Genomic DNA, 21,135 nt, shown 5'->3' on the forward strand with positions numbered 1-21,135 from the left:
ATGTTTTGTCTCTTTAAAATTCAAAGGATTGACTGTATGTAAAATTGGAAACAGTTGTCAGGTACTCATCAGGTCACATGTCATACTTATATTCATCAAAGTCCAACAAGGCTCCCTTATACATTTTAGATATGCACAAATCATTTATCAAATCTGTAATAATTATAACCAATGAAAAATATAAAATGGAAAAACAATATTATATATATATGGTAAGAAACAAATCCCTGCTTTCAATGACAAAATACAGTACACCACAATTTAAAATTTATATCCTTGATATACAGGAAGAACAAACCTGCGCAGCATCTCAATATACAGGGTCCTCATAGTGAATAAAGATAAGAGCACTATCCTTCAATAATCTTAACGCCAGTCCTGCATAATAAAAATTTATATTAAGGTACAGAAAGAATTTTTCGAGCAAGAACTAGAAAGACACAAGGAAAATATCATTCCAGAAAGAATCTTCTAAGTACTAATACATACCCAAATGGACTTTGTTTAATTGACAGTAGTTCAACATCCAACTGCAAGTGAGAGGAAGGAATGAGGACTGACATAGATACATGGCAGTGGTGAGGGGGGCAAATGCTAGCTAGATTAAATACTTACAGTAACAGAAGGAAGAATGAAGAAGAAGAAATATATCTAGAAAATGCAAAATATTGAATGCCTAGTTATGCCATGGAAACTAGACTACCCGACTTCAGCCCTGCAGTTTTCTGCTCGACCAGCAACCATCAACTCGTCGATTGGAGGGTTCTTCCATGGTCCGATTGAGCTGAAATTTTGTCAGCAGGTAGAAGACTCGTCGAACTTCATTTGAACAGTCAGATCGTCGATTGTTTCTGCGTAGCTTCGGGAACTGGGCTCCGAACAGCAGTGTTTCTGGGTGAGTTTTTTTCAATTTCTTTTCGTTTTGTGAGGTTGATTCCATTGTTATTGGAATTGGGGTTGTGTACCCATTGGGTGAGTTTGGAGAGGGTTTTTGTAACCCATGTTGATTATAGTGAAGCTCTTCAGATGGACTTTTAGTCCCGTGGTTGTTACTCTCCGATTTAAAGGGGGTTTCCACGTAAAAACCCGGTGTTAGCCTATGATTGTGGTCGGTTGATCTTTGCTATTCTTGGTTGCTTCATATTTGCATCCATACATTCCTAGTCTCACATTTGATCTTGGGCTTGGGCTCCTCTCTTTGGTTCCCAAAAAGGTGGTACCGGAGCAAGGTGCACATAAGTAGTGCGTGAAATTGCTTGAAAGAGTTTTTGGTATCTTTGTTGCGTTGACTTGGTTGAATGATGGAGGCAAATATAGACACAAGTAGAATGGTTAGTGTGAGTGGTACAAATTATCATATTTGGAAGGGGAAAATGAAGGACCTGTTGTATGTAAATAGTTGGCATTTACCGGTGTTTGTAAAGGAGAAGCCCACTTCTCAGTCCGATGAAAAGTCGGGATTCGATAGTGGCTAGATGACAATGTTGTTAACAACATTTGTGAGGAGACTAATACATGAGATTTGTGGGATAAACCTGAATCCTTATATGCTAGAATGACTGGTAGCCACAAGTTGTTCTTGATCAAGAGGATGATGGATTTGAAGCACAAGGATGCACTATTATCGACCACTCGAGTGAATTTCAAGGAATTATGCAATAATTATCAGCTATGGGTATAAAGTTTTGATGATGAGGTTCAAGTTCTTTCGTTGCTATCCGATTCTTGGGAGACGTTTCCGACATCACTTTGTAAATCCGCCCCAAATGGTATTGTCGCTATGCAACTAGCTAAAGATGGTGTAATGAATGAAGAGACAAGGAAAAAGTCTCAAGCTTCGTCATCACAATGCAAGGTTCGAAGTAAAAGCAAGGGTCCAAAGGGTAGAGATAATGTCAAAGCAAGTCAATGTCAAGATTCAAAGACGTGAAGTGTCATTATTGTGGCAAGTTGTGACATGTCAAAAAGAGATGTTTGCAATGGAAGAGGGATAAGGAGAATGACACTGAGAAGTAAGAGAAGAATGATCATGACAATAATGATCGTGTTGCCGCCGTATCCTCTAGTGATATTGTCATTGTTTGTGAAGAGAATGAGATTAATCAAGCTTGCCATGAAACAAGTTTGGTTGTCAATAGTGGAGCTTCACTTCAAGTTACCTCAAGAAGGGAGTTCTTTACTTTTCTACGCATTGGTGATTTTGGTGTCTCGTAGATAGGTAATGATGGCTTGTCAAAGATTTTTGTACGAAAAATGTTTCTTTGGTGTCCAACAATAGAGCTACTTTGGTCCTAAAAGATGTGAGACATGCGCTAGATGTTCATTTGAACTTGATATCGATAGGGAGGCTTCATAATGAGGGTTATTGCAACTTTTTGATGACGGAAAATGGGCAATGGAAGCTCACTAAAGGCTCCCTGATTGTGGCTCGTGGCAAGAAGTCCTCTAGCTTGTATGCGATGGAAGCAAAACTTTCTAAGGGTGTTGTCAATGCACTGGAAGAGAAGAGTGTAACCAAGTTATGGCACAAGAGGCGGGAGAGCTAGAGTGTTATGTAGAAGCCTTGGAAGATGAAGACAAAAGAAGCGGGATGAAACTATGGAGGATGAAATGAAAGTTGCTTAACAACCATGTATTCGAGTTAGTGAAATTGCCTAAGAACAAGAGTGATTTGCAAAATCAATGGATTTACAGGTTGAAGCAAGATAAGAATACTTTATGTGCCCAATACAAAGCTATATTAGTTATTAAAAGCTCCAGGCAGAAAAATGGAATAAACTTTGAGAAAATATTTTCTCTAATCGTGAAGATCTCTTCCAGATTATTCTTGGTTTGACTGACAATCTTGATTTAGAGCTTGAGCAGATGGATGTGAAAACGGCTTTCCTTCATGATGATTTAGAAGATGAGATATACGCTGAGCAGCTAGAGGATTTCAGAGTTAAAGGAAAAGAGAAATCTGTGTGCAAATTAAAGAAGAGCTTGTATGGCTTAAAACAAGCACAGAGGCAGTGGTACAAGAAGTTCGAGTCTGTTATGAGAGAGCAAGGCCTCAAAAAGACTACTTCTAACCATTTTTTATTTGTACAAAAGTTCTTCAATGATAATGTTATCCTTGTGCTATTTTATATTGCTGACATGCTTATTGTTGGCCAGGATGCTTCCATGATTAATAGATTAAAGCGATAGTTGAGTAAGTTTTTTTATATGGACCTAGAGCATGAAGATCGATCGTGGCAGAAACATTAAGAAGTTATGCTTATCACAGGAGAAGTACATTAAGAAAGTGCTTCAAAAGTTTTGAACAAACAAGGCCAAAATGGTGACCATGCCTCCTGCTACACACTTTAGGTTGAGTATCAAGCACGGTTCTTCTAGCGAAGAAGAAAAATATATGCAGATGATTCCTTATGCATCCGTCGTGAATAGTTTGATGCATGTTATGGTATGCACGAGGGTGTATACTGCTCATGTTATTGGTAAGTCAATCACTTTATTTCAAATCTTGGTAGAGAGCATTGGGATGCAGTATAATGGATCATGAGATATCTCCAAGCACTTCTAATTTATTACTTTGGGAGTGAGAAGTCTATTCCTATTTGGTATACAAATTCATCTATGGATGGAAATGCTGATTCGAGGAAGTCATCTTCGTGTTATTTGATCACTTTCGCAGGAGCAATAGCTTGGAAATCTCGGCTGCAAAAGTATTGTCTATTACAGAGGCAGAGTTTATTACTGCGATGGAAGCTTGCAAGAAGTTGCTTTGGATGAAGAGATATGTGCAGGAGCTTGGATTTACGCAAGAGAGGTATGTATTGCTTTGTGATAGCTAAAGTGTTATCCATCTTGGTAAGAATTCGACACTTTTTTTATAAGTTTAAACATATTGATGTGAGATATCGTTGGATAAGAGATGTATTGGATTCTAAGTTGTTAGAGCTTAAGAAAGTTCACACTGATGATAACGGTTCGGGTATTTGACGACGTCGGTATTGAGGGAGAAGCTTGTTATTTGTTGTTTGATCATTGGAATGGTGACCACCTCTACATAGCTAGGAGGGAGAGTAGTGTTTCCCTTCTATGTGAAGGATGACCCAAAATTGTGTTGGGGCTCTTATGGTTAAGACCCAATGGTTTAGATTTTACTAAAGTCCATTGACCCACTTGGCTCATTGTTATGTCTCTCTTATGTGTGGGTTAGATCAGATCTAAGAAAGAGAGGGTTTTCACAGGAGAAAAAAGTTAAAAGAACCTAAAAAGAGTGTTCTGCCCTGGAGGTTTTTGCTCAACCAGTGACCATCAACTCGTCGATTGGACGTTCATTCATTGTCCGATTGATGACATTTGGTGAGCATGTGGAAAATTCGTAGAACTTCATTTTCTCTGTCAGAACAACAATGTTTTTCGGCCAGTTTCTCTTTGTTTTGTGAGGCTAATTCCATTATTGTTGGAACTTAGAATTGAGGCTGTGTGCTCATTTTGTGAGCTTGGAGAAGGTTCTTGTAACCCATTTTGATTATAGTGGAGCTCTTGAGATGGACTTCTTGTGGTTTTACTTTTTGATTTGGAGAGTTTTCCGCATAAAATTCCAGTGTTAGTTTGTCATTGTGGTTTGTTGATCTTCGCCATTCTGGGTTGCTTCATATTTGGATTCATTCATTCCTAGTCGTACATTTGATCTTGGGCATGAGATCCTCTCTTTGGTTTCCCAACAGCTTGGACCTTTCACACTTTAAACCCCAATTAGTTTGAAACTATCGCTGCCCCAATAAGTTTCATCAGAACACCCCTAATTTTAACGGTTTTTTTTGCATACACGCTCTAATTTTTTTTAACCCTTAGTATCAATGAAGCATGCCCTGATCATGGTATGGCTACTATTATGATAATAGAAGTAGATTGTCCTCATGCTATTAACTAAAGTAGTTTGCTCTCATTCTTTTTCTTTTGAACAACTACCAGATCAGGACATGCTTCATTAATAATAAGAGAAAACCAAATCAGGACATATGCTTCATTAATAATAAAAGGAAGAAAGTTTCTAATTCTAATATTCCTTCATTTTTTTTAATTCTTTAAATGTCAATGCGTATGTCTTTATGTATGCAAATAATACATGCGAAAACCGAACCTAGTTAATCCTCACAAATATACTGTGACACAAGTTGCCAGTCCTATTGAGATGATCCCATATGTACTATTTAAATCTAGTGTACCACATAACCATAGCCATACCATTAAGCATAGCAAGAACCAGGTAACTGGTTCTCACTGTAATCCTTGTTATCACACAGATTAAAGACTTCCAAGGAGGTCATTGTCCTAATATTACTCTTACCCAAGCATATGTAAGCACAAAGTTTTTCTCTGATTCCTCATTAAATGCTAGCTACCTTTTTCCTTGCGTTCACTTGGTGTTAGAAATTCTTAAATACCAGAAACCTTCCTAGTGCACGACCACTGTGGGACATTTCAGATTTACATCAGAAATGACAACAAACATGAGGAAACCAATATATGCCATTATATGGAAAGAACAAAGCTTACTAATCATGGCATGTTCCATGTTTGCCTTTGCTTCACAAACGGAAGTCTAGAATAAAATGATGAACAACAATTCTTACCTCGATAGTTGCATTTGGAGGAATTTCTTGAACTCCTTTACTTCCATAAGCTAACTCAGGAGGGACTATCAATAATCTCTGCAATTTTGAATATTGAAGCACTAAAATTATAAAATACCAAACACTTTCATGACACAAATACTAATCAAATCCCAAAAGTTTAGATTATCAAATAAATGTTATGATAGGCCATAGAAATATGACAAATCAGGGTATGGAGGAAGGAAAACAATAAAGATGGAATGGTTAAACAAGAAAATAGGATCCACAATTAAGTATTAAAAATCATATTAAAGAGGGCAATCACATCTACAACGCATACTTTAGATGAATACTGGACACACTTGGATTTTCAGCTGCCATAAGTAATTAATGAAATTACATTGTATGTTTAAGCTATTCCCCAATTTAACAATGATCTACCAAATCAGAATCAAACAGAGGATAGATGGAAATGGACATGAAAATATATATTTTATAACAATAATTCACAGCTATCTTTTCCCTTTCCGGCTCTCTGGTTGTATCTATGACAAAGAATAGATAGTAACCCCTTACTTCTAATCCGTCATTTGCCAATCTTCTAGACTCTTCTCACTATATTCTAAAGGTTAACTCCTCAGTTGTATGAGTTTAGACTGCATGACCAATAGGGTAGAATACCTAAAATCTGGACTAACTCATGAGATTGATGGTAAGCAAATCTCTCATCCATATTTCCGATAGCATGGTCGTTGCCACCAAGTTAAGAGGTTGATTTTAGGTCCATAGAATGGTCGTAGGACTTTGTGAAATCTTTAGCCAAGACCTGTGCTTTGAAGAATACCTATTTTCCTGGAAAAAGTTTTGATGATAACAACAGTTGAAATGGTGACATTTTTTTTCTCTTTTTTTATAGTTCATTCCTTTGCTAAATATATATGAGATGAAAACATTTCATCATTTGGGATTCTAGACTCAAACTTTCACTGTGTACTACATAACTTACCAATAAGTAGTATGGTCATCTAAGTTGCACGGCAACAAGTATAGGTACCTGTATGAGTGCGGATACAGGCACGGGACATGACAAACTTACAAAAGGTGGAGTATGGTTCAAACGGATGAATTGAAATAATATTTTTGAACTAGATAGGCAAAAGACTTATGAAATCATAGCTTTGAACTGATTATATGTTGAAATGAACCCGACTCTACTCCAAGAAGTGCATGAGTGTTTTAAATTAAAAAAGGTGTTATTATATAATTGAGTACATGTCTTTGTGGCAAAGGATAATGGAGATCTCTTAACGAGACTTATTTAGATAAAAAATAGGAAACAAATACAAATAATAAATTGCAATCTTCATTAAGAAGCAAAAGATACAAATGTCGGGTTTCACACCCGCGCACTTTACATGCTTAATACTAACCGCAATTCACATGCAAATTTCTCTCAAGCATTCTTCTTTCCTCTCCTCAAATGAAGAAATACATCATTATTCATAGCACTAAAATAAAATCATAATCCTAACTAGTGGATAACATCAAATCACATATGCTAATAAAATTACAAATTCATTCCTAACTAAACAACAACTCAGTTCTAAATCCCAACTAAAAAAATCAAATTTCTTAGAAAAATCCTAATCTGACCTTAATCAAATCTTTTGCAAGACCCAGATCTGAATCTGTTCTACATCAAATCTCACCCTCTTGAAAAAACTCACACTTGAGTTTAATATTGAATTGCATTGACCGACTTCAAATTGATGCGTTGTCGATGTCGAACTAAAATTGTTGATCTCTTCGGCTCTAATACCAATTGGCAAGGAACGGATGATGATCTCTTGACTAGACTGATTTAGATAAAAAAGGAAAAAATACAAAAAATAAAATTGCAATCTTCAATAGGGAAAAAAAGATACAAATTGTCGGATTTCGCACCCCACCACTTCATATGCCGGCAACTCACATGCCTAATACTAGCTACAATTTACATGTAGATTTCTCACAAACATTCTTCTCTCCTCAAATGAAGAAATACATCATTATTTATCAGCACCAAAACAAAATTCTAATCCTAACTAATGGATACCATCAAATCACATATGCTAACAAAATATCAGTTTCATTCCTAACAAAACAACAACTCAATTCTAAATCCCAACTAAAAATCAAAATTTTTAGAAGAAATCCTAATCCGATCTTAATCAAACATTTTGCAAGACTTAGATCTGAATCTGTCCTGCATCACGTCTGAATTAGTGCATGCCTATATTCTAGAAGTGTCCAATAAGTGTCAGGTATGGGTATGGGTAGGAGATGTTAGTACTCTTATTTTGATGATTTAGCAAATAATTTACATCTAATATTTGTTCTAGTGCTTTGTGTTTTGTTTGTGGTATATCTAGGTTAATGATATCTGAAATGAAGCCATAATCAAGTTCAAGAAAGCAAGTTTCTCATTCAACCTTGGGTTTATTTAGTATTAGGCTTTTATATTGTGTGCAATTCTTCAAGCTCAATATTACACACACATATATTTGTGATTTTTCTCAAAACATATGTGTTTTTATGTAAATACTATATTAGTATGTTACAGACTATACAAACATTGTAGACATCTTTTATTAAGTCCATAAAAACACTTCAAAAGGTTTCAAAACTTGTTTTGAGTCAAAAATCAAAAATCATGTGTTTAAATAAACATGTTTGTGTTTTTGTAAAATGATGAGATTTTACAAATGAGAAGTGCAAATTAAAAAACTCTTTTTCTAACATGTTTATATTCATGTTTATAAAAATTTTCCAAAATTTCACATTTTTGGAATTTATTTACTATTTTTGAAGGCATTTTAAAACTCAATTTTCAAACATGCACAGTGTCTGTGCACGTTCATGAGTCGCCTTATAAGCTCTGACAAATTGACTTATGATCTGCTATGGAATTGCAGAAACTATCTGCTAAGTCAACTTGTTTGTCCCGTAAGTCGACTTACTATAAGTCGACTTATGTCCTCTATTAAGTCGACTTACAAACTGTTTATAGATAGTAGTTTTCTTCTGCGAAGTCGACTTATGTGCATTGACAAGTCGACTTATTACACATGAGTCGACTTATCTCCTGTCATAAGCCGACTTATAACTAGTCGTTGCACAATAACGGTTAGTTTCCAAATTTTGTATTTTTTATTGTTTTTAAGGGTTTTTGTTGTTTTCTTGGGCTGGTTTTTCCTATCCTATATATACTAATTTGCTATAACTATTTCCAACTAGCTAAGGGAGCGTTTGGCAACCGTGACGTTTTTATCGTTTCTGTTTTTTCAACAAAAACAAAGAAACACGTTTGACAACCGGAGCGTTTTTTTGACTTGTCCTTTTATAAAATCTAAAAATTAAACACTTTTCTCAAAACACCAAAAACGTGTTTTAAGATTCCGTTTTTTCATCTAAGCCGCCGCAGCGCGCATCTCCCCCGTCGTTACCCCGCCGCCCGCGGCCTGCCAATCGCCCGCCCTTTGGGGCCGCCGCCACCAGCGACCACCGTTCGCCGTCGTCCCGACGCCGCCCGTTGGCCGCCCGCCGTCGCCACCATTGCTGCTCCCCGGCTCGTCGTACGTCAGCCGGCCACAGTCACCCTTCACCGTCAGTCATCACGCACCGTCGCCGCCGGGCCACCAGTCGCCTGCCGCCACCCACTCGCTACGCGCCACCGGCCACCCGACCGCCGTCACCGCCCGCCGGTCTGCCGTCGGCACGAGCCGGTCCGTCGCCGCCCCCATCGGCTCGACCGTCGGCCACCTTCCACCCGTTACCGCCGCCACCGCCCACACCGCCGCCCGGCCGTTCCTGTCGCCATCTGCTGACCACCGGCTACCCGCCGCCACCGTCGGCCACTCACCGTCGCCCGCCCGTCGGCGGCCGCTCGGCCACTCGCGACCTGCCGATAGCCGACAGTCAGTCGTCGCGCCCATCGGCGACTGCCGACCACCGGCTACCCGTCCCGCGTGCCCGCCCACTGCCGTTATATAAATGGTCAAACTAGTTTGATCAAAATGGTGTTTTCAAAATACATTTGAAAAAGAAACACCATGGCATGGTGTTTTTTACAAAAACATAACAAAAAAACCACATTGATTACCAAACACACCCTAAGAAAGTTTCAAACAAGTTTTAAGAGAGTTTAAAGTTTAAGTTTTGTTTTCAAGTTTGTGTTTGTTTTCACAAAGAGGAGGCTTACAACTTCGTTTGAGGAATTCATTCTCAATCTTTCTTCATCATCTCTTTGTGATTGTAGAGAAGTTTTCTTAACTCAAATATCTAACATTTTATTCTTGAATTTTCATATCTATATTATTGCTAGTTTATTTTTTGAGTTAGATTTTATTTGTATTCATTTATCACACACATCCCTATTGAGCTTTTAGTATTTCATACACTATATTATTGGGTTGTGGTGAGTGATTCATTGAGCGTGAGCTTTATTGTGTTCTCATCTATTGTAGAGAACAAATATTTGTATCGAGCTAATTTGTGAGAATCACATTGTATTACATTTGTACGCCGAGAAGAGTGTGTGGTGACAGACATGATCGATTCTAAGAGGAGTAGGGTCGGTAGTAAAACCTAGTGAGATGTAGTAATTCCGAACACTTGAGGAAGACGACACGGGCTAGGTCAACACTTAGAGGGTGTAGAATATGTTTACATTGTGTGTGTTGTAAACGTTTGTCGGTGAACGTTGAAAACCGATTGTGAACGTTTTGGGTGAACGTCGAAAACCCGTTGTGATAGTGGATTCTCCCAGAGAGTAGGGAGCGGAGACGTAGATCGGAAGGACCGAACTCCGTGATCATTTTCTTGTGTTTGGATTGTTCATTTGTCCACTATCGTGTTTGTATTGTCTCATATTTATTTGCTCTTAGTTTAATATCCTTGTACATATAAGTTGTTGAATATCATACTCGCTAGGATATTTGCTAATAAGTTTTAATTAGCATTAAATCGGATTAGATTAGCAATTTACCCTATTCACCCCCTCTAGGATAATTTCAGGAGACGGGCTATGGATATAGCTTCATGATAGAAGTACTCACACAACATAGATGGTCATGAACAATGGAATTCAAGAATATAGCATTATAGGCAGAAATTCTGCTAAGTAGAAAGATTTGAGAGAAGGCTTACAAACTCAAGTTTGTTAAATTGCAAAATCTCATATTAATAAAGGAACTCGCTAAAAGCATTTTAAATTTCAATTGATGCATTGACTAGTTTCATTGCCATTATTTGAAATACCTCAAACAAAGACAAAACTACAGATGCAATAGGTAATAAGTTTCTGAAACATCAAATTCTTTTTTTTAACTCTTTCACAAACCTCTTGATTTTTCATTCACTATATAATCATTGCTTATACAGCATTTACAAAAACTCCAGAACATCCTAGAATACCTTTATTTTGAAATTGAGGAGCCGATAATAGGTAAATTATCAGGGCAAGTTGTGTTCTTATTTCCTTACTTCATGCACCTTCGACTCGTGGCCTAAAGTTTTTATCAATTTAAAAGAGGAACGTACAAACACACATTCAACCAATAATAAGTGCAGAAAAAGTACAAAAAGAAAATGCTGGCAAAGGTAGAGTATCAATGTTAATTTTCTTTCCAAATATTCAAAACCAATGGCTTCACGCTTCAAGGTGACTAAGATGCTAATAAACTCTACCTTTAATTAATCACAGAAAACGGAGAGGGGGTTACTGATGCTTTTCAATATGTGCAGGGCACAGACTTGAATAATTTCTTTCAGAAAATGTTGAACCATGTCAAGAATTTGAATGTACAATGATGATGGTAAGATACATGTGAACCACATCATTAAAGGTAAGTTAACTTTCATTTTTAAACTTCTAGACCCTGAGGTTGTATTACGATCCAACATGCTCAAAAGATAAGATATATGAATCAGCAGACTACAGCAGGCATAAACTAAAAAAAAAGTTCAAGTGTAGACAAGTGAAGAATTTGTAGAACTGAAAAATAATGAAGCAGTGATTTCTTGAATGCTCCATAACTGCTATCCTGCAATCCAGTATATTTTTTGCAACTGGCACGTAATATATGTTGGACAAGTAATGAGGCAAACATCTGCGTACTAATTAGTTAATTAAAAATAGATTATTGCAAAATGAATAATCGTATTGCATGAAGTACGAAACGAGAATTTTCAGACCTGGCCACCCACTCTCATTCCTTCCACTCCCAAGTCTAATCCTTTGAGGACATTGCCTCTCTTTGATTCCCCAATGTCAAAGCCATAGGGCTGCAAATAATTAAGAAGCCTCAGCTAATTTCATTGCAAATTATGAGAGCAGTATCAATTTTCAGGTGTTCATGGTCATTGTACAACTATGTCCTGTTCATGAGTTTGATTATAGAGAAAATTGACGTGCAAGAAAAGAATGTGTTGTACATGCAAACACCATGAAAAATATAGAAAAAACCAGTTATTCTTGGGTAGATAAATAACACTAAAACAAGGCTAAATACCAGAAACCCCCTTAAGTTTGGACAATAACCAGATAACCTTCCATGACTTTCAAAATATCAGAAAAACCACACTTAAGTTTAGGGGATATCAGAAAACCCCCTTTAACTTTAATATTTTATCAGAAAAGCCCCCTTAGAAGTGGGAATCACAATTTTCATTGGGAAAAAAACCCTGCATGAATTTATCCGCCCATGTGAAAAATTGCAGTATATGTTGTTAGAGTGGTTTCTGATAAATCTAAAAGTTAAAGGGGAATTTCTGATAACCCCCTAAACTTAAAGGGAGTTTTCTCATATTTTGAAAGTTATGAGAGGTTATCTGGTAATCATCCAAACTTAAGGGGGAATTTTAGCCTTAAAAAAACTACATTGTATGAGGTAATCAGATGCAAAATTAATTAATTATCCTTACTAGTAAAATGACACACACCATCTAATTACTCAGACATACCGTTCCACCACCAACACCAAGCCCCTGCCTACTTGTCATAAACGTGATACCCCTCCACTTCGCAACATAATGTATCTACATGAAATTTACTCATCATTGCCATTAATTAACAAAAGACTTATCAAGATAACTTAATTCCTGCATGTTAAGAGTTAGCTCTGGACAATGCTTAAGTAGATGACTGCATCTGAGAACATAGCAATTACAAGATGAGAGTTACAAGACTTAGAATTGGGATATTTTAGAGCATGAAATAGCTTACTTATTATAGACTATAGCTTAATAAAGCGAAAACCGCATCTGAGAACATAGCAATTACAAGATGAGAGTTAAAAGACTTAGAATTGGGATATTTTAGTGGATGCTCTCGTTGAAGGGATATAAGAAACATATGAGAAAATCAAAATAGTGATTAAGCTCCACATTGCAAAAGTAATTTAAGTTGACAATTAAAATTGATAAAAGCTAGTTTTATCTCATAAATGGCAAAAGTAATCTAAGTTGACAACTAAAATAGGTTAAAAGCTAGTTTTATCTCATAAATGGCAAGAGTAATTTAAGTTGATAATTAAAATAGACTTGAAAAATATAAGTTCATAGAAATAAATATTCAAAAGGAGAGTAACATGTTTATTTCTAAAACGTGAAAATTAAGAGCAAGGTAAGAACTCTTTGAATTGTTTTTTCAGATCCAGTATTATATCAAATGTAAATATTTCTGTTCACAAATCAGTCAAAACAGTGAGCTGTGGTTTCCTTGTGTTCCCAGTGTAATCAATATTGGATAATAAACTGTGGGTACAGAGTCTAGAGACTGATCACTAAAAGATTTCTCAGAATTACTGTTGGGGATTCCATTGGAAACATGCTGCACTGTACAGGTATAATTAGATCTACTTTGATTTGACATAATACTTTACTGATGACAGTTTGCACACTGACAGATCAATTCAGGGTTTAACTTGAAATGGTTTAAGAAACTTCAAATTTCGCGCCACTTGAAATCACAATCTTGCTAATCCTAGTGATAGTCATCATGGAAGCTAATATAGACTCTATTTTTTACATGGAAACTCAGGTACACTAATATCATAAAATTCAAATCTTAACTTTCTAAATAAATGGGCTAAAGAGGAAACAACCATACAGCAACACGCGATCCCTTCTTAGCTTCAGTCCCACCTCCGACTTTCAGATCATAGTACCTAATAAAAAGAATTGGGTTAGGAATGTCAGTAATTAAGTTAAAGTTATAAATCAAATAAAGGTGGGAAGTATACAAAAGCTCTATAAAAGACTTCTTACATAAGTACGATTAACTTGTTTGGGTACAATGATCAGGACAGAATTCAATAGAGCAAATTATAAAGCAACCAGTAAAATTATGCAAGTTTCTATGACTAGACAAAGTCGATCTTTCAGCATTTTCCAATCATCAGATGATTCTAAACATGAAGTATTTATACAAACTTCTCATAGTAGATACAAGATTTAGATATGTTCAATTACTTGCTGAAGCCTGCTCAAGGAGTAGCAAGAACAACAATAGGTACAACAGCAAAAAAAGAAAGGTCACTGGAAGAAAATTAACCATAAACATATATTTAATGCACAATGGGTATACAAATTGTCTGAAAACTGAGAAGTAATGTCCTAAAGTGTCACAATACAAAAAGTTCTAAGAATTTAGGAGTCAATCATGTTTGAAGAGTGTGAAAATATAATATACAACATATGCCTAACACAGGCACCTGCTTCATGATAGAAGTGTTTGGTGCATAAGCTATACTTAATTCTTTCATTGCCAATAAAGCAAAACTTTTGTTGCTAAATCTTAGAGAAAGGAGCTAGAAAAAGTGAGAGATACTTTCTGATGTCTAACTAGTTGTATGAGATAATGAGTCATCACAACTATCTAGGACGAACTACTGGACATGATAGATATAAGTAAACTATCGGAGTCCCGTCCATTACGCAAACTTCTCAACAAGTTTCAACTTAATCGCTAATCCACCATAAAGCATTCGGATATATTTTCCGACACAAACTTAAAAAATTGATAAAGGAAGCGAGTACTTTAATTTATTATTCCCAAATGAACCTTATTAGTTCAAACATTTTCAGCAAGTTGGTAACTCTTCATGTTTAATTATCGATAAAATGGTTGCACATACTTGACCATTCTTGCATTTATGTTATATTACTACCTCCCAATAGAAAGTATAATTCCAAGAAAAGAATATTTATCTCATACGCATGCAAAAGGTAAACATTTACTGATTTCATTTTTAATTAGCATCAGTGAAATTGAAATGTGTGTCATGAGATCACCTACTCTGCTCAGGTAGTTGCAATGGATATGCTTAATAACAAATTAATAAGTGTGATGTGTATGGTTTAGATGCAAAAAATATCTAACATTACTAAATTTTCAGGATTAGAAGTTAAAGCTTCTCTACTGTCTCAACGGTTTGAAAATTGATTCACTGAAAGTATCTCATGTCCAGAAAAGTAACTTGTGAATAGAAGTTAAGAAATATGTAACATTATACCTTGAGATTTTTTGTCCAAAAAGAAACCAAAAAGAAAAAAGTACAATAGCATATCAGTAATATAACATGATGACAAAGGTAATGGACTGTGATTTTATTGTTCAAGTAGATGTACTAACTTTAGGCCATTTGGAAGGGCAGTGAATTCACTCTCAGGAATTTTCGCCCCTCGTAGCTGCATAGAAAACAAGGAGTAACAAATAGTTTAGTGTTATTTAAGATGCATGTGGACAATCGCACGCACAACAAATCACACAAAAATAGAGAGAATTTTCTTACAGCTCTTCTACTGGTGGAAACAGCATCAGCAAGGTCACAACTGTTGAGACCAGAAGCTGCCAAATATATAAAACTATGACCATGCAGGCTAATTTCACCAAAACACACAGTTATGGATATGAATTACCAAATTAACATCATATTTGAAAAATAAGATAGAGAGGGAAGACTCAAGACACCATCCCCTCCAGCAAAAGAGTGAACATACATAATAAAGAGACATAAAAATTTAGTTTGCCCACAGAAGTTTATAGCACCCTTCTTTAGAATAGCAGAAGGGAAGGTAAGAGAGACTAAGCTGCTGGAAATATATTGTCGTTCCATGTCTGATAGCTGGCGGTTCAAAAAAGGCTCTGATATCTGTTTGTCGGGAAAAAATGACGGATATTAAAGTCACTATAGAGGTATTAAGACACTTTTTCCAATTCTACAAATCTAGTTTGTTGAATCATATATATGGTTGGAATATGGTATTTTAAACATTCAACCAAATATCAACAGCTGCAAAAACAAAATTTTGACATGGATCAAAGACAGATAGGAGCAAATATCAATAGAAATAACAGAAACCAGAAGAAGAATGATGCCCATGGAGTCATGGGCAAGGGCCTCGTATTCCTTTCTCGCCTCCTCTTTTTCTACATCACAAAGATTCAACTATCTCATCGCTGGAAGGAGAAATTTCACCAAATCTACTGAAGAGTAAGTGGATCAAATCTACTCTCTCTAACATCAATTTTAAAGAAACCTTTTCTTTTGAAGAGCCAACCTTTTTTCTAATCCAATTCCAATCCTTATCTGTATGATTCTCATGTACAGAAATTATGGAGCCCCTCCCCACTACTGCCTCGTGTTAGGCATGCCAAATCCATCCAAGAGATAATTACGTAACAACACTTCCCAGTCTTTTCTCCATTTCTTCAATCTTTTGCTGTAATGTGAAATGGCAATCTCCTCAATCCTGGCATTTTTGAAGATCATCATACTCAGATTTTATAATGAACGAAGGGAATTAAAATAGGACTTTATATGGCTTTAAAAAAAGCCCAAAGGTCCATCATCCGCTCACCAAGCTCCTTGCTGTAAGGCGAATCCATTTATCATGAGAATGCTCGGCCTTATATCGTCACCCAAGTGCAAAAAAACTTTTTTCTAAGGCTGTTCACAAGCCAGGAAGGACACGAAAGAGGTTCTTCTCCTGCCAATTGGCCTTAACAAAGGAGGTGGTGTTTATACATACATGCATAAAAAGTCATGTGATCAAGAGTGTTTCAGAATCTTGGAAGTAAGAGCAAGTTTTTGATGTTCAATTGATCCCCTGATGAATCCAAATTGACATATTAAGATTTGTGGAATTTTGTACATTGTGATGTTGTGATATCTCCATGTTTGATAACTCATATTTGTGTATTCATAATTTCTTTTATATGCTACTTGATGACTTTTGCTCACTGTATCTATGTGGCTGAATTTCTTTTCAGGAGGCGATCCAAGTAAAGGTAAAGCGCCTATGCAACTGTGAGCACCTAAGGTATTCGAAAGAATGTTTTTCTAAGTGTTCATACATATTGCATCAAATAAATATGTTTAGATATGGTTTCAGTTGTGATTTTTCCTGTAATTAAGCAATTTACAGCGTAGTCTAAGTGCTCCAACCATACCACACTGCAGTGATGCCAGTGAAGGTATTCTGCTCTATTTTGCTATCAAGTAGGGGCTTTGAATTAACCGTGTACGTATGTGATAATATAGTTGTGGATATTAACTTGGGATTGAGATTATAATTGAGTTGTGGTATTTACTGTACATCAGAACCCTTGACTGTTAATGGGTCATGCCAAAATTTTCAGTAAAACCCTTTTATTTATCTATTAACCATTTGTGAGTGCCAAGTTAGGCGTACGACTTGACCTCTATAGGAGTATTTGGGTGGGGTTGTTACAGAATTAGCTTGTTTCTTCTTGTATGATTTATAAGTTACGCTGCATTATATTTAGATCCTTGTTGCATTAAATATTTAGTTGCGTTGCAAGAAATACACCTTTTAGGTTGAAATTTTCAATATGCATCTGTGTGCATAGACTCGTGCTGTCAAACATCCTGGCATCAACATGGAACTACTCAACTGTCATGACCCCGACAATATCAATACAGAACCTAACGCAAGCACTCAATTAAATGTAATCTATCATTTCTACACTTTTTATGCCAATTTGTGCTGATTTGCTGCTAGACTTCTCCTATTGAGCAACGTGTCTTAAGTACCACTTAGCACATTTTATTGCCCTAGTGAATGATATAAAGGATTTTTCTAAGGTTTTCCTTTTTTTAGCAGAACTCATAGTGTCCACAAATTAGGGAGCAACTATTACAAAACTCGGCTTAATGTTGTCAAAAAGTAACAGATCGAAGCACAGAAACTAACAAGATCACATTTTTATACAACTAACCAGCAGATGCAAACAAAAAGCTCAAAACCCATCGCCTTCCTTCGATCGGAGCAGGAGGAGGAGCAACCGAAGGCCACGCTTGATCCTTGGAACAGCGACACGAGAATGCTGACGACCTGCGCTTCCTGGCTGCCACAGGAAAAGGGATCGAACTCCAAAAGCTAGGTTTTCGTGCAGAAGTTAATCGGATGAAATTGATCAAATCAAAGCTTACCAAATAAGGAAACGGGTTTAGGACTGTAGAGCGAGGAGAGCGAGGGGCTGTAAACAAGTGAGAGCTCCATGATTAATTAGCTGGAGCAGGGATTGGGTTTTGAAATTGGAGAGGGGAGATTATTATTTTTACTTTATTTATTTGGGTTTTTTTTCAAATTATTTGGTCTGAATTTGGTAATGTAATCCCGTTAATTGTTTGGATGGCTGGGAAGTTATTAATTTGCGGGCAGAATTCTCTCCCTTTTTGTCGCTTGCTGCTCCCCTGTGGAATTATGATTCGGATCAGACATTTGTGGATCCGTTTGTTCGAGTCAGAAAAAAAGAGTAGATTTCACAAAAACCCAACAAAATTTTGAAGCATTTTCTAACAAACCACGTGGCCCTCTTTCTCCGCGAAACCCCCTACGTACTCCCACAAAAAACCCCCAACTTAAACACAGTCTCGAAGCACAATCATCTTCAAATATTAGAGCATGTTTGGCAACTTTGTCAAGGAGATGATAATTCACTTTTGCATGTTTGATAACCACTTTTTTAGTGGATTATTTTGGATTTATATGCTATCAAAACGATGATTGTGTAAAAAGTAAAAAAGAACATTAATTTATGGAAAAACTTTATCAAAGCCCCCCCCCAAAAAATAAAGCTCATGTGACTCAGCTCCAGATACTTTTTCCCATGTTGTTTAGCCTCAAAAAACCCAAGAAAATATGGCCCTACCCCAAAAGCCCATAAGTCAACATGTATTATAAGTATTTCCTCTCTTCTCCCTAAATTACCCAGAAAATCCCCAGCGATGCCGATCATAAGAAATGTGACGCAATGGCAAAATGGAGGGGCAAACGTGTGTTTCTCTCCACTAATTCTATCTCTTGCAGTGTGTTTGGGAGATGACTTAGGGAAGGGAAGCTTCTTTTCCCCTTCATTTCACCCTAATTTAGGGTGTAAGATTTTGACTCAAATTTCCCCATATTCCCCTTATCTACCCTTCTAAATGGAACTCCCAAACAAGGTTAAAATTAGATTTCTCTTCTCCTCCGCTCTACCCTCCATCCAAATAGGCCATTAACTTGATCTCTTTCCCCTTTCCTTCTCCCCCTCTCCAAATCCAAACTCGTCCCCACGAATTCAATGGTGAATCTCACCAAATTCTCTTCACCCTTTAAAAAATTCGACGAATTTAGGTCAACAGTGCCAATACTTCCAAGACTAGAGTGATCTCGACTTCGGTTAGGGTTTAAAAAGATGAAGGATTTGGGTCGTTAGGGTTTGACGGGGTCAAGATGCAAGGACTGAGCTTATTGTAGTTCGTGACGTCAGCAAAAAGAGTAAATTTCACAAAACCCCCCAAAATTAGAAACATTTTCTAATAAACCCACGTGACATCTTTTTCCACTAAACCCCCTTAGAACTCCCACAAATACCCACAACTTAAACACTATCAGTCTTGAAGCACAATCTTCTTTCAGATATTAGAACATGTTTGGCAACTTTGTCAAGGAGATGATAATTCACTTTTGCATGTTTAATAGCCACATTTTGAGTGGATTATTTTGGATTATATACTATCAAAATAATGATCATATAAAAGGCAAAAAAGAACATTATTTTTTATATTCCTTTCGTTTCTTTTCCTGTCTCTCTATTCTCACTTTTAAGGATTTTTTAATCATTTTAACAAAAAGTGCACAGATTATGAACCGACATATTAATCAACCACCTGAAACTTTAATTCGCTTGGATTATGATCAACAAGCAGATTATAACTCAGTTTTTTTTCTTTTTGAAAATACACAAGTGTATGATAATCTAGTATTGCCAAACATTGCCCTAGTTGCAGTTGTTAGACCCTAGAGGGGGGGTGGACATTGCCCTAGTTGCAGTTGTTAGACCCTAGAGGGGGGGGGGGGGGGTGATTAGGGTCTTATGCTAATCTAATCCGATTAAATGTCAATTAAAATTAATTAACAACTATATTCTTGCAAGATAGATATACAAAGGGCTATGTGCAAGAATATGCAATATACACAAAGTGATATATCCTATACGATAGAGATATATGCAAGGATATATAAACAATACAAGGGTAAATAATTTAAACAAGATAGTGGATGAAATAAATGAGTAATGCACAATTGGTGATATAAGATAAATGCAAAAACGAATACGCCAAAGACAAACTCAAACAAGCAATATGATCACGGAGTTCGGACCTTCCGTCCTACGTCTCCGCTCCCCACTCCCGGGGAGAAATCCACTAACACAATCCGGTTTGGAAGCCGGAACTTCTTCTACACACTCGGTTTTCTAGCTAACCGAAAACTCTACAACTCACACTCTTGCAATCACACTCTACACCCACTAAGTGTTGGACCTAGCCGTGTCTCCCTCAAGTGCTCGGTTACAACCTCTCCCTAGGCACGTCAACCGACGCCACTCCTCTTGGGACGATCCCCGACTCTCACCACACACTCCTCTCTCGGTGTACAAGTGTATTACAAAGTGATTCTCACAATAAGCACACAAATATGACAAATGATTGTTCTCAAGACAAGGTGAGAACTCAATTAAGCTCACTCTTAATGTCACAAACCCATAACCCTAAATTATACTATGAATGTAAATACAATAAGCTCAATAGGTTGTGTGTGAACAAAGAGATATAAATCAAAATCAAACTAAACTCAAATATAAAATCTAGCTTAAGAACAATGATAATCAAACAAGTATATAAATGTAAAGCTAGAGTTTGAGTTTAGAAAACTTCTCAATTTGATAACAAGAGATGGAGGGATGATAGTTGGAAGCTCAAACTTCAATAGATAATCTCCTCAAGCTCTTGTGGAATTTGATTCACAAAATCGAAACACTCAAATGCTTAAAAGCTTATAAACACACTTTAAACAAACTTAAACCCTTGATTAAAACTTTATTAAACTTGTTTTAAAACTCTCTTGGTTAGTTTGAGAGTTGAAGGCAATGGGGTACTTATACCCTCTCTCAACTCAGCCAAAAACCTGAGCAAAA

At 36.6% G+C, this 21,135-nt stretch overlaps 1 protein-coding gene across 3 annotated transcripts; it reads right to left on the minus strand.

Annotated features, from left to right (window-relative positions):
* LOC109834062 (peptidyl-prolyl cis-trans isomerase FKBP16-4, chloroplastic-like) lies at nucleotides 63-18,312 on the minus strand. Of its 3 annotated transcripts, XM_020401956.1 has the most exons (10): nucleotides 18,107-18,305; nucleotides 17,893-18,021; nucleotides 15,443-15,498; nucleotides 15,283-15,338; nucleotides 13,759-13,816; nucleotides 12,612-12,686; nucleotides 11,844-11,933; nucleotides 5,628-5,705; nucleotides 490-530; nucleotides 63-378 (listed from the first exon to the last, which is right to left on the minus strand). In XM_020401956.1, the coding sequence occupies exons 1-10, from the start codon at nucleotides 18,174-18,176 to the stop codon at nucleotides 351-353; spliced, it is 681 nt and encodes a 226-aa protein (XP_020257545.1). In that variant the 5' UTR covers nucleotides 18,177-18,305; the 3' UTR covers nucleotides 63-350. The 3 variants fall into 3 exon arrangements, with proteins under 3 accessions (XP_020257545.1, XP_020257547.1, XP_020257546.1); XM_020401958.1 differs by lacking the exon at nucleotides 12,612-12,686 and having other exon boundaries at nucleotides 18,107-18,312; XM_020401957.1 differs by lacking the exon at nucleotides 490-530 and having other exon boundaries at nucleotides 18,107-18,307.

The sequence above is a fragment of the Asparagus officinalis genome, chromosome 3, assembly GCF_001876935.1.
Source record: "Asparagus officinalis chromosome 3, Aspof.V1, whole genome shotgun sequence".
In the NCBI taxonomy this organism is placed as follows: domain Eukaryota; kingdom Viridiplantae; phylum Streptophyta; class Magnoliopsida; order Asparagales; family Asparagaceae; genus Asparagus; species Asparagus officinalis.